The sequence below is a fragment of the Myripristis murdjan genome, chromosome 19, assembly GCF_902150065.1.
Source record: "Myripristis murdjan chromosome 19, fMyrMur1.1, whole genome shotgun sequence".
Lineage (NCBI taxonomy): Eukaryota > Metazoa > Chordata > Actinopteri > Holocentriformes > Holocentridae > Myripristis > Myripristis murdjan.
This window is the reverse complement of record NC_043998.1, coordinates 10,497,432-10,510,865: the sequence shown is the minus strand read 5'-3', so window position 1 is coordinate 10,510,865 and position 13,434 is coordinate 10,497,432. Positions and strand designations below refer to the sequence as shown.

Here is a 13,434-nt window from a genome sequence, read left to right as displayed (position 1 = left end):
TGTGTGTGATACTGTCACAGTCACTTGTTATTCATTAAGTGCTCCTTTAACAGGGCACAGAGCTGCTTGGCTGTTAGTCCCTTGGGGTAATGAAAATGCCCCTGTGAATGAAATGAAACAAAACTATTTTAAAGCACCGCAACACTAAATAGCAGCTATTGGTGGTGTATTTCCTTTCAGATAAGCGAAAGTAAACAACATGACAACATGAGACAATCGTTACAAGCTTGTGTGGAGTTGCCATTATTTTCTGGTAACTGTGGCAACACAGCTACCCAAACACATTTGCTCCATATCATTTGGTGGTGTGACAGTTTACTGTGTGGTCACATCATGGCTGCTTTTTGTATCTGACATTACAGGACATTTTAGACAGGTCTTGCATAGAACAAGACTGCAGATTTTGTCAACTCCATCTTTCACATATTAATGATTTATAAATTGATGTGTAATTGTGAGGCTGTAAAGGCCATTCACTTGGTCAGAATAGCTTCTGTGGTTGGTATTCTGTAATGAGAGATGGCCACTTTCAACAGTACTCATGCTGTATACAAAAGTTATTCAAAGTTATGTATAAGTTGCACCACATGAACTGATCCCAGATGTCTAAACATCTTTTTTCATCAAAAATGACAACTAGAACTCCTTGACGGACAACCACGATATATACAATACACCAAGTCTTAACCTTGTCTCCTGTAAGGTTTTACAAAACACTTTCAGTGTTTGCTTTGTACACAGTAGCAGATGGTTTACTTTCTCCAGTTTACTCTATCAAGGCAATTCATTCTTGTCTATTGAACCCGCACCAACTCATCACTTAACAATATTCCCTCCGGTCTACCCTCATGACCTTTAGCTGCCTCCCCTCAGCCCCAGGCGGATTCTCCTGCGGAGCTCCTGCCTCAGCAGGTCTCTCTCCTTGCGGATGCCCTGCAGCACAGTGCGATTTTCCTGGGCCCGGCGCACCAGATAGGGAAGTGTGTCATCCACTGAGCCATATGGCACTGACTTGTACACAGCGTAACCCTCCTGGGCTGATGGTGAGAGAAGAGTAAGAGCAAAGAGTCAGGGCACCAAGGGGAAGAACATGGCATGATGAGAAAATAAGACTGAGGAGAAAATAAAGATAATACTTGAAAAGAGGACACATATACATGATTATATCATTAAAGGTGTACTGTTGGCTCCAAATGGCAGTGAGAAGTTACTGAAAAAACTGAACTCACAAAAGATCTGATATCTAATCTTTTAAGGAGACAGTTTATATTCACTCATAGTTTGTTTTGTCACTTAGAGAAGATTTCAAGAAAGGGTCCATCACCAATCTAAGGTGTCTCAGTGAGGTGTAATGGAAAATTCTTCTCTGTTGCAGTCATTTTTTGTGATTAATAATGAAAAGATGGTCGTGTTTTGACATAAAAATCTTGCTTTTGTACTCTGGAGCGCAACATCATCTGCCACCGCAAAGACCAGACACCCTACCTTTCACCGTTAGAGGTCAGACTTCACAGGGATTTGGGTTTGGGATTTAGTTACTCTTTAAAGAAGAGTTAAAAAGTTGCAGCAGGAGGGGACACAGGTGTTTAGACAGACTGTCCCATTAATAACTGAAAGTTTACATGTTTAATCCCCATGTGCCCTGACCCACTAAACCTCCTCCTGCTTATATGCATTGTATGTCGGTCATCTAAATGCAGAGAATGTAAAACGTGAACATGTGAGTTGAGGCGGCTTACCCAGCGTGAGGGAGACGTGGTCACACATGCCCAGCAGCTGGCCGAAACAAACTGAGCCTCCATCTTTGTCTATGCCCAACTCTGCCATCCTGAAATTGCAGAAACGAAAAGAGTACTAAGAGTACTAATATCATACATGATATCATTTTCCATGTCCTTTAAACAGTGATATGGCTTCACCCTTGTGCAGCTCGTCTGACTGATTCCTCGTTGTGCGTGGCGACTATGATCCGGTAGCGCTGAGGATTCTGGGAGATGGCGTCCAGCATGACTTTCAGGGAGCCGTTGTAGCTGAACAAAACACCAATAAACAGATGAAGTAGTTCTTGTTTTAGTCCCTTACACAGTTTGTATTGTCTGGGGTGCAAATGCCTCTTTGTGACTGGGATTCCTGTCTGTCCCACCTGTCGTTGGTGTTCTCCCAGCTCTCGTGGATGGGGTCGGCCCGGCCCTCCTGCTTGGCTAGTTTTCTCTCCTTGTCCATGTAGGCTCCTCTCACCAGCTTGACTCCCAGACAGAAACCCTCACTCCGGGACAGACGCAGGGCCTCGAGCAGGAGAGACCTGGACTCCTGAGAGACAAAGACAGGGTTTTACTTCATTGTGTTCGTTTTATTGTATGAGAGTGGGCATTAGGCTCATTCTAGTGCTTTGAACTTCCTGTTTAGTGCCTCTAATTAGGTGAACATGTATGTGAGAGGAAAAAACAAGACAGGTGCCTTTAGGTAGCACTGGTATGTATTCCAAATCCAGGCCCCATCTCGGTTGAACTTCTTCATCATCGCCATGGCGACGAGGGAGAGGGCAGGGTTCATGTATGTGTACTCTGCATCAACCAGAACTCTGACCTTGTTGGAGCTGGCCTTAGAAACACAAACGATCATTTGTGAGCAGTTACGCAAAAACGAAAACGATCATGAATACCATCCTGATGCTGCTTTGATGCAAATGTACTGCATGGGACAAGTTTCCCATGATGCCTCACGTGTACCTCTGCTATTTTGTTGAGTCTCCGCAGGCTGCAGAGGAAGTGGGCCGTCTCTTTCTCATCTAAACCGGGGAAGCTGATTTTCTGAGGGAGACAGTTTTGGTCATTCATCAAGGCATGTGAAAGTAGATTACTATGTTATGATGTGGACGCACCTCTCCATTCATGGCTCTGACGAGGAGATCCAGGTCATATTTTTGTTGTGAGAGCAGAGTGGTGAGTTTGACCTTGACACAGACGGGGAGGATTAGTCAATGACAGCAAACACACACTGTCCACATTGCGTAAATGGAGAAAGTAGACGTGGAGGAATCGTGTGAAGGAAAAACAGGAATCATCTGAATCATGCTGTGCAACGTGCAATTTCAAATACTTGAAGTAAAGAGTGGGCATTTTGTATGTGTTTGGGTTTTTTTTAACCATTATTTATCCAGTGTAGGTTCACTGATCACGCATGCTCGTTTTTCAGCAACACCCCGCTGCACACTCACACAGTTACACACACTCACACCTGGGAGCTGTCCAGTGTAACCACAGCCTGCACTGCTGGTCACTGAGCAGCCCCACTGCAGCAGCTGGGGCTTAAATGTTGTTCAAGGTTATTATAATCAGCTAAAATTAAAACAAAAAATAAAACTAGATTTGAAAAAGATTTTAGTTAAGTGAAATAAAAATAAAAACAACAACAACCAAAACAAAAAAACTAACTGAAACCATGTTGTGTACTTACAAAACTTACTACAGTAAAATAGAAAAATGCAGACAATGTCATTAGTTATAGTCTTTGTCATTTTGGTCAAATTCATCAACACAACCAGCATGAGGAGGCTGATGTCAACTGCCTTCATAAAGTGTTGAGTTTATATTGTAAAACTCACTCTGACAAACTCCCTCCATGTTATTAAAAAAAACAGACTGAAACTCATACTAAAACTAATAAAAACTAAACTAAAATTTAACATTTTGAAACAACAAAACCTAAAGCTGAAACAAGCACACCCACTCTGGAAACTGAAACTAAACTGGAATTAAAACTGAAATAAAAACGAATGAAAAAAACAACTATAATATCTGTGGTTCAAGGGCATCTCTGCTGCACGTAGTGAGAGGGAGGCGTGAGTGGCACGTGTTCACCCCCCCCCACCCAGATCGCTCCTGTCGGTCTGAGGGATCAGACCTGCAGCTGTCATCTGGCGCAACCTGCAACAGCTGTGGACATATTCTTATCTTTTTACCCTACATTTTGGACAATATTTGCACTTTCAACTGCTATTTTTTTTCTCTTGTAATAACCCAGACAGTTTGAGAGTTTTTACATGTCCTTGAAAAAAACATTAATACTGAACTAAATTTAACTAGCCTTGCATTTTCCCCAAATGCACCGGAAATAAGAAATATTATTAGTGCTCCATAAAACTTCTGCTTCTTTCATTTACTAATAATCACCTGCTCAAATTAATTTGCCAGCATATTAAAATATCTTAAGCAGTACTACATGCCATCATGTTACAGGTATCAAGTTTGACTGAGGGTAAACACACTGCCTTACACACAGCTCAGGGCTGAGCAGGGCTGTGATCTTCAGTTGCATCATGGGATCTCTGCTCCAGGCGTTGCTGTGGGACATCCGGACGCACTCCAACATGGCCTCCATGTTGTCGTCATACCTCTTCTCGCTGGTGGCGGTAGCGGCACCATTAAGTTATAGTTCACATTAAGTCATGTTTTACTTGAGGTTATATTTCAGCATCAGTTATATTTCAGAGTGTTATTACATGAACATGCAGCCCCATAACTGCAGCAGCTGATGCAGAGAAATTGCACTGGTAATTATGGGAAATATCTGGCTAGTGCAAAACCATGGCTATAATATGATATGATAACCATGCAAAATAGTCATACAGGATGATCATACAAAATAGTAAAACTAAGTAATCTTAAAAATGTTAAAAATGCATTTAAATATATTTGTATGGAACTTCAGATTAGTGGCTTACACATCAGCATGTTTAAGTTTTTCTTTTTTCAAATCCACTCTTCTCAGAAATGCCCCACTTGATATGGAGGAATTGAGTCTCCACAAACTGAGTCTGAGTTTAGAAAGTGCGCCAGATGTTTCCGTACCCGGTGCTCTCTCCCAGGTCTTCCTCGATTGGCACGGCCAGCATGGGCCTCAGCCCCAGGGAGCTCATCTTCTCCATCGACTGGGAGATCTCCCTCTCGTCCTCGCCAGCCACGAACTGGGCATACACAGAGGGCCGCAGAAACAAGGAGAACCCCCTCTTCCCCAGGATGGCCCGTGCCACAGACATCAACTGAAAGAATGGTGAATAAAAACGAATAAAAGATGGATGGAGTGACCATCCAGGAGAGGTGGATGGAGATGTGTGTGTGTGTGTGTGAGTGACAGGAAGAGAGGAAGAGGGAAATTCATGACTGCAGGCAGCATAGAAACAGTGTGTGTGCCATACATGCTGACATGCATCCTCAGTTTTTCTCTACACGTCAGACTCGGTCATTAGAAGTAAACAACAGTAAAGAATAACAATATCCCTGTCAACATCTGTGTGAACTGAAGGCAAGAGACAATGATCTCAAGGTTTCACCCTTTCTGAAAACTTTTTGCACTTCTTTTACTCTCACCCTCCCAGTTTCCTCTTTTGCCCTCTCCTCCATACAGTGACCCTAAATTTTAAGCGATCTCACCTTCCCACAGTTGTTCACCAGTACAGGAAAAGAGCAGAGGTGGAAGACCCCCAAAGCCCGCAGCAGCTCACCCAAGCTCTTCACCCGGAAAGCACTGGGATCCTCAAAGGCCAGAGCCACAGAGGGGGCAGCAGGGCCCGCCGCCTGGGACGGGGCCGCCTCCAGCCGCTTTGCTGCCATCTCCCTCGGGGCCACTGTGCCCAGCGGCCTCAGTGACCAGAGGTGAGGCAATGAAGGCCGAAGACGGGAGGACATCATTATCACAGCTGAGGCGGTTGTTTGCAAGGCTGCAGCTCACCGTAAGAGTGTGAGTTTGTCCCAGCGTCCAGGAGGAGTCAAGATCACCTGTTTGTGTGGCTCCTCCTTTTGTGATTCAGTTCTATTCACAGAGGTTGCTGTGTCCGATGTGTGTTTGATATAAGTGTGTTGCTTTGTGGGGAATGTAACATGCCAGTCCTCTGTCTGAATGGCTTTATCTGAATCCAAGAGGCAGGTCTCGAAACAAGCGATGATCTTGTCATGTGAAAACCTGCAGCAGAAGGAGAAAGAAGAGAACGGAAGAAAGGAGTCCATAGGAGCAAGATGTAAACAGTTACTAGCCCTTATTGCTTAGCCTATATTGAGTTAAATATTCAAACACAAGATGCAATTATTTTACGGCTGCAGCATTACATCAGATTAAAAAAAAAAAAAAAAAAAAAAAAAACATTGAAATGTGTTGTGCATCATTTTATACACATTTCCCTAATTCAACAGGATATTTTTGGTATTTTTAGAAACCCTGGGATCTCCACTAGAGTTTAAGATAAAGTTCTGTGATTTTGGAAAAAGCTCAGCCATGCAGCAATCACAAATCAATCCACAGGAGTGGCATGGGTTAGTGATGTTAAAAAAGGTTTAAGAGATCATCAGTACTTGTTAGTAATTCAGGACAATTTGAATCTGATGGCAGCATGTGGTGGCAGTTGATCAGTGTAATCGATAAGTCACAAAATCAACTGAAATAGAGAAAAAATAATTGGGTAAAGAAAGAAGTAGATAGAAAGTCCTTACCGTATGTCCTAAGAACAGAACTCATAACACTCAAATGACAAAAAGTTTAGCAGGTGCAATATTTGTTGGTGGACCAACGAAATTGTCCGCGTTTTGGCTGATTGCCTGGTTAATAAGTGATGAGTTCAAAATTTGAGTAAACATCAGATTGACCCTTAGCATTTGCACTCAAGTGCTCCCTCAGTCTTCCATGAAAACATCAACCAAATGAAAATGTAAAACCCACCTGTTCATGCACGCAGTTGTCATGTTAGATCTGTTGTTCAGCTTGTACAACATTTATTTTCACTAAATGCCTTTGGATGAACTTGGGTTGTTTAAGGCAATTATTGCCTGTGTAAAACTTTAAAGGGTATAACTGTCAAAAATTTGGATAAAAATACAAACGGATTGATTCTTGAAGGACTGTGCAACATCTCTTTTATGCATTTTAATGCAGTAAAATGTGTTTTTGCATTTAAAATTATATGTATAATGCAATTATTTTTGCATTTGTGCCAGTGTATAACTGCATTTGGGATGCATTAGGAATCTTGCAAAAAGTATCCTAATGAGAAAATCTAGGAGCTTACATTAGCACACATAAAATTTATATATTGTACAAAGTGCTTTGGAAAGTTTGGGTGTATCTGAAGCAGGTTTGAGTTCTTCCAAATAGAAGCAAAGCAATGAGGGGGGGAATGATTAACCCCATGTCTTCCACCATCCTTGATCTTTCACCTGTCAGCTCACCCGCATGGAGGAGAGCTGACAGGCCCAGTGTTCACTAACACAGAGGTGACATCTAACAGCTCACTGGCCTGTGAGCCTTCAGAATTGAATTGTTTGAGTTAAGAATTGATTGTCTGAGTTAATTTTAGTATTTTTTAGTCAAGGTGTTACATAAGTCACATCCCCCCCCCCCCCTCGCACTGATTTGTTTGGCAGGTAACATGACGCAGCTCAGACATGTTGAATGTTTGTATGGATGAGAACTGATTCACAAGAAGCCAAGCATATGAAAATGTTTTATTTTTTCACCCTGGAATGGATTTTTGAAAATGGAAAAAAAAGAAAAAAAAAAAAACAGTTTCAACAGCTATTTACAAAGTCGTATCCATTTCATCAATCAGAAAATAACAACATCGGATGAGTTCTTTGGAAAACACACACAGGGTACAGAAGACTATTTGAACTAAAACTACATATTCCTAAAATCCCTAAAAGCGCTATTCAACCAATAGATTTTGTGATCACTGCTGATTTACTGAATAAATCACTAATTTTCATCACAAAAATATTTTTACAGTTGCCATCACCTGCATGTTTTACTTCATTTTTCACTTCATGTTTTGAAAGCTTTGTTCTGCTCTGCTCTTAATGTAATCTTACTAAATCCCCCGTGCTGTGCCGCTTGCAGCAGATGTTATTTTGAATCCTGCTGGAGGTCTGAGTAAGATACACCCACAAGCGCTGTGATTAGTCAGAAAATTTGTTAACACCTTGCCCATTCACTAAAATAATCTTGATATAAGCCCTCACCCTGCCACAACCCAAACTTGAACCATGTGGGTGTTTTTTTTTGTTTTTTGTTTTTTTGCATGGAATTTGCATGGATTCATACTAGCTCTTAAAACACAGCTCTTGTGCTCATATCCAAGTAGGAGCCCTGAGTGTGAGCGTGGCCATGCTGTCTGTACAGATGCCTGAGTGGAATGGGAAGGGACGAGCGAGGGTCTTGACAAATCCGGAGAGGATAAGAGGGAAAGGCGGGGTACAGGGCCGGAGGGGCAGCGGAGGAAGAAAGGCAGGAGGGAAGAGATGGATCCAGCTGAGGTAGAAGAGACGGGTGGTGCAGCACCATCTCTGACAGATAGGGGGCGCCTGGGTTGAACTGAGGAATGGCACCTATTTCAACAGGAGCGACTGAAGGGTACGGTGCAGAGGCAGAGGAGGCGGAGGTAAGGTTCTGCGGATGGGCTGCCGGTGGCAGGGAGGGAGCGGAGGAGACAGCCGAGCAAGAGGAGGGCTGGAAAGCCGGGTGCGGAAGGGAAGGAGATGGATGAGTGAAGGAAGAGGGAGGGAAAGGTGCAGCAAGGGGTGGAGCTTGGGCTTGGCTGAGATTTGGGATGTGAAGAGCAGGGTGAGTAGAGCCAGAAGAAGGATTTGGGAACGGCAGGTTCTGAATGGGCGGAGGGACAGAGGGGAAGGTGAAAGACGTGGGAACGCTGTGGTTTGGTGGCGAGCAATGCAGGAACGGTGTGGGGTTTATCCCCTCCGGCTGCTGGTTTTGGACTGGAAGAGGCTGTGGGGTAAGTGGGTCAGGATTGGGGTTTGCCGGCAGCAGATTTGGGTAGGTAAACACTGCCCCACTCTGAACATGAGGTGAATTATTCTCGTTGGACATAGGTTCACCCTGCAGAGGCTGGTTAGCTTGGGTGAGCAGAGTTTGGGGCGGCATTTGGTCCTGCACACCTGACTGGCACGTGGAAGACGGGGCAGGAAAGGAGGTGCCAGTGGGTGTGTGTGGACTGATCATCTCTGGGTTGGATGGAGGGATGGCGTGATATGTGGCAGCAGAGGGGGAAGATGAAGAGGAGCCAGAGGAGAGGAGCGGCTGTGGGGAGGAGGAAGTGGAGGGTGGTGGAGTCAGGGTGGGATAAATGAAGGAGGTCTGCTGCAGTGAAGGGGAGGTGGTGGAGGAAGGGAGTGTGGGGGAGGAGGAGAGAATAGGAGGATAGTCAATCGGCGGGACAGACGGATAAGTGGAGGCCGGTGGCGATTGGAAGTTGGCAGAGGGTTGAGGATCAGATGTGTCGGAAGAGTCAGGGACGGGGATAGATGGGAAGGAGGAGGACGCCGGAGGAAGAGGAGCTGAGGGGAAAGAGGAGGAGCCAGGTGGAGCAGCAGGGTAGGTGGAGGTATATGGTGGCTGACCCATATTGTCTGATCTGTGGAGGAAAGACATACAATATTTATGTAAACCAGCAAACTAACCTACATTGCATCTGTTGTGAAACACTACTATCCTATGTGATGCCTGTGTACACTGTAAAAATATTAATTAGTCATTTGAGTCTTAAAATCATGTTTTTCTCAAACCAATTGAAAAAAAAATCTCCCAATGGGATGAGATATTCCCACTTGTTTCTGATTTGAAGCTTTTATTTTTGAAGCATTTATTTCAAGAGTTTTACTTGTTTCAGGATTTTCATCCCACTGGCAGATTTTTTCACTTGTTTGAAGAAAAAAGAAGATGCTTGTCACTGAATATGAGACTAAACCACTTGATAATGTGGAGATTGCAGTGAGTGGATGGAAATAAACATTTTACACCAATAATCATGCATTCATTACTGTATGCTTTAGCCTAAAAAGTAATCAATAGATTTGAGGATATATACGTATCTCAACTCGGAGCCCAAAAAGCAGCTTCCTCCACTTTTGCTCACCCACCTGTCAATTATAGCGTTCGGGACCTCACTTCCCGGTGTGCCCTCCATCCCATTGGCCATGTTAACAGTGATGTTAGACATCTGGGATACCATGAATGCTTGGCCTAAGTCTAGCTGCTGCTCTGGGACCTGAGTGTCCTGCTGGTGGGGGGTCTGCTCCGCTCTGTACCCACAGGACGGGGCAGGGAGCGGGGGCAGGGAGGCCAGGGCCAGGGCCTGGAGGTCTGTGGTGGGAGCGGCGGCGGTGGAGTGGGGCAAAAGATCAGTGGAGTCACAGCTCACTGGGAGAAAAAGACAAACAGGGGTGTTTGAGACATGACAACGCAAGGCAAGTTTAAAACTGTCATCCAAATTAGAGTCACAATGAAACAACGTAATAAGATTTTAATATAAAAGTACCAAAAAACATAAATGTAGAAAATTCGTTGGCATCTATTTTTAAATAGGTGAATATTCTGCCATGCAATGAAATGATTTTTGTTTTCATTTAATTGCAACTTTAATGATTTAGCAACATCAATCTGTAGTGGCCACAGTGGTAATCTATGTTCATCTCACCAATATCCAAGGTTTCTGTCAGCTGGGTTATTTTGCGCTTCTGCCTTGCATCTCTCTGTCTGCAGGGAGAGAAGAGAGATGTGACGTGATATCCACAAAATTTGTGATATTTCTACATTCATGTGTAGCGTGAGTGTATGTGCGTGTGTTGTGTGTATTACTTTTTGCTGTTCATGCCGTCCTCCCTAAAGCCTTTCGCAAAGGGATTAGAGTTGATCTTCAGTTCTGTGATCTGAAGAAAAAAAGACAATTTTATTTTCCTGTTGGTTTTAAAGTACTCTTCAGTATTTTCCCTGTTGGTAAACACACATAAACACAGAATTACTTCCTTTCTACCCTTGCCCTTGGCTCTTATTTTTCTTCGTTTGCTTGCATTCTCTCCGTTACTCTTTTGGCCTTATGGTTCTGACTTTTGCACTTCAGACTGCTGGCTGTTTCTGATGTTGTTGACCTCAAAACTGAAGCTTAAGCCACTCCTGCACACAGTGTCAGTTAATCTGCATTAGGAGTGTCTGCTAAATGCTTAAAAATGTAAATGTAATCTCATACCTTGTTGTTTTGATAGGCGGTGACAGTGATGAACTGGGTCTCGGGGAAAACAAAGGAGTGCTGCCCCCCTCCCCACCTCAGCACATCGCGGGCTTCAATCACGTGAACTCTGGGCTGGTACCGATGCAGCGAGTGGAGGATGATCTGGAAATGATGGGGAAAGAAGAGCAGTTATTCCTGGGAGGGTTATGTGTCCACGCTGGGTCAGACAGACACACACACACACCGGCCACAGCACTTACATATCCCTGTGTGTCCAGTGTGTTGTTGGTGAGCTTGGCGCAGTGGAAGCTGATGGTGCGGCTCTGCCAGTGGGCTCCTGTGGCGGGGGAGTCCGGGTGGATGAACACCCGGTCCGGTAGCCGCGCCTCTGCCCCGCCCACGGCCTGCCAGGTGTCACCTTGGAAACGGTAGCGGGAGTTGTCCACCGGGACGATGTCCAGGAGGAGGATGTAACGGAGAGACGGGTTCAGGCCTGACAGCTTCACCCGCAGACCAGGGAACATCCGTCTGGGAAAAATGGGGACAATAATAGGTACAATAAGGGAGGGAGGTTGGATATGAGGGAGAAACAGGACAAACAGGACCGTTAAGGGTCAAAGGTCAGTGGCCTCTGTAAACCACCTCTACACTCACCTGCCCTTCTTGGTGATGATCATCTCTGTGCCCACCGAGCTGAACTGCTTCCATAAAGACACGTTCTCCAGCTCCATCTTGACCTCATCTGGGGGCTTAGCAGCCGTGTCGCCGGGGACAGGGAGCAGCCTCGGCGGCAGGGCTCTGGCTGCAACATCACAGGCTGGAGGGAACAGCGGCACATGGGCAGGGGCTTCCCGGTCTGTGGGGAAGTAGAAATTATGATTAAAACTTACAGGGAAACCTTAAAGAATTAAAATCAGTAATACCTGAAAGATGAGGAAGGAAGAAGAAAGAGAAGATGAAAAACAAATGCTGATCAGTTTTGGCTGTGGCTGCTAACTAACTTGTCGATTTAATTGTAGGAATCAAAAACTCAAATTTGCTAGAGGTATTAATTCGGAATCATTTGCCCCTATGGCTGGTTGAGTAAAAAATATTTCACACCACCCGTTTATAAATTTAGCATCTAAGATAAGCAGTTGACATTAACTTTTGACTTAATACCAAGCCTCTGTCAATTCATTCTTATTTCCAACTATCACAATTGATTTGCTCCATATTTGGATCCAATCAGGACCTGAAGATCAAGAATGTCACTGAGCAAAATATACTAGTAGTTTCCTTGTTAGCTTTTAAAGTAAATATTGGCATTTGATCCTATTGCGATTTCACAAGCAATGATACAAGAAACGTTTCTGCTTCCACCCAGGCGCTCACACTCACCTCTGAAGAAGCAGTCTCCCATTCGTTGCGGTCCCAGGGCCAAACTGGGGTACATCTCCACACTGAGCATTCTTCCTTCCTTCTCCTTGTCCCTTGACTCGCCCTGTACGCCTCCACCAAAATAACTTCTTTACTTAACTCTCCTTTTTAACTTCCCTGCTTCCATCAACAGTCTCACATCCAGGCTTATTTCTGTTCCTTCTGGATCTAATGTGATGTGTGTTTCCTGTGGCGCGGGAATCCTCTCTTATTTTTTCTGTTTCCCCCTATTTCTCCTCCAATCCCTCTGCTGCACTTCTCTCCAAATGCCAGTGCTGGGGGCTTGCTCTGTTATATAGGTGTGTAAGGCTTCACACATAGGGCCAAATGGCCTCAATTTCACACAGCTCCTTGTCGCTCCCCTCTCTCCCCTGCCTTGCATCCACTTGCATGACAAACTAACACAAACAGCATTAACCATATCAAGGGCTGCTTGGGAAAAAAAAAAAATCAGGATTTACATCCAGCTGAGGGACTGTGGGATGCTACCATCGCTCCCAGAGGATTTGTCATTTATGTTCTTTGATGTAGGACATATAGGCTCACAAGACTCCTACATGTTATAGCATAAATTCAACATCATCCACCAGAAAGGTATACTTGGGGTATAGAGTGTAAAACAGCCAGCTGCCATTTGTGATGCAACACCTTTTATGTCATTAGTAAAATACTTGTTGTAACCGAGTGAGCACATCAGTCATGTTTCTATTGCTCTCACTGACAAGCCGAGCTGATGGGGCTACTAGCAGGTCCCCTGTGGCTACTTGATGATTTGATGACATGTTTCTTCCTCTCAGCAGTCTGCCTACCAGGCTCGCTCAGCAGGGAGCCAGGGCTCGAATGCAGGTGGAAGAGGGACACAGTTTGGCCCATGGCTGCAATTTGGCCACTACACAAACACGAGAGTCTCGGGGCTGATAATGAAGCCCTGAATTAGGTTGTGTGTTGGGTGTTTATGCTGAGGCCAAGCGAACATTCTCGAAGACATTTAGCAATAAAACTATTGT

The 13,434-nt window shown here is 44.4% G+C and overlaps 2 protein-coding genes across 2 annotated transcripts; both read right to left on the bottom strand.

The window, feature by feature from the left end:
- Nucleotides 1-855: 855 nt before the first annotated feature.
- prodh2 (proline dehydrogenase 2) lies at nucleotides 856-5,690 on the bottom strand. The gene is made up of 10 exons (XM_030077857.1): nucleotides 5,433-5,690; nucleotides 4,851-5,041; nucleotides 4,276-4,402; nucleotides 2,882-2,953; nucleotides 2,730-2,810; nucleotides 2,458-2,601; nucleotides 2,144-2,310; nucleotides 1,920-2,030; nucleotides 1,740-1,828; nucleotides 856-1,037 (listed from the first exon to the last, which is right to left on the bottom strand). The coding sequence occupies exons 1-10, from the start codon at nucleotides 5,688-5,690 to the stop codon at nucleotides 856-858; spliced, it is 1,422 nt and encodes a 473-aa protein (XP_029933717.1).
- A 2,404-nt stretch (nucleotides 5,691-8,094) lies between these two features.
- On the bottom strand, nucleotides 8,095-13,348 carry tbx6 (T-box transcription factor 6). The gene is made up of 8 exons (XM_030077844.1): nucleotides 12,389-13,348; nucleotides 11,663-11,864; nucleotides 11,269-11,536; nucleotides 11,027-11,170; nucleotides 10,639-10,709; nucleotides 10,478-10,536; nucleotides 9,921-10,200; nucleotides 8,095-9,415 (listed from the first exon to the last, which is right to left on the bottom strand). Exons 1-8 carry the CDS (start codon nucleotides 12,456-12,458, stop codon nucleotides 8,095-8,097), a joined length of 2,415 nt encoding a protein of 804 aa, XP_029933704.1. The 5' UTR covers nucleotides 12,459-13,348.
- Nucleotides 13,349-13,434: the final 86 nt, after the last annotated feature.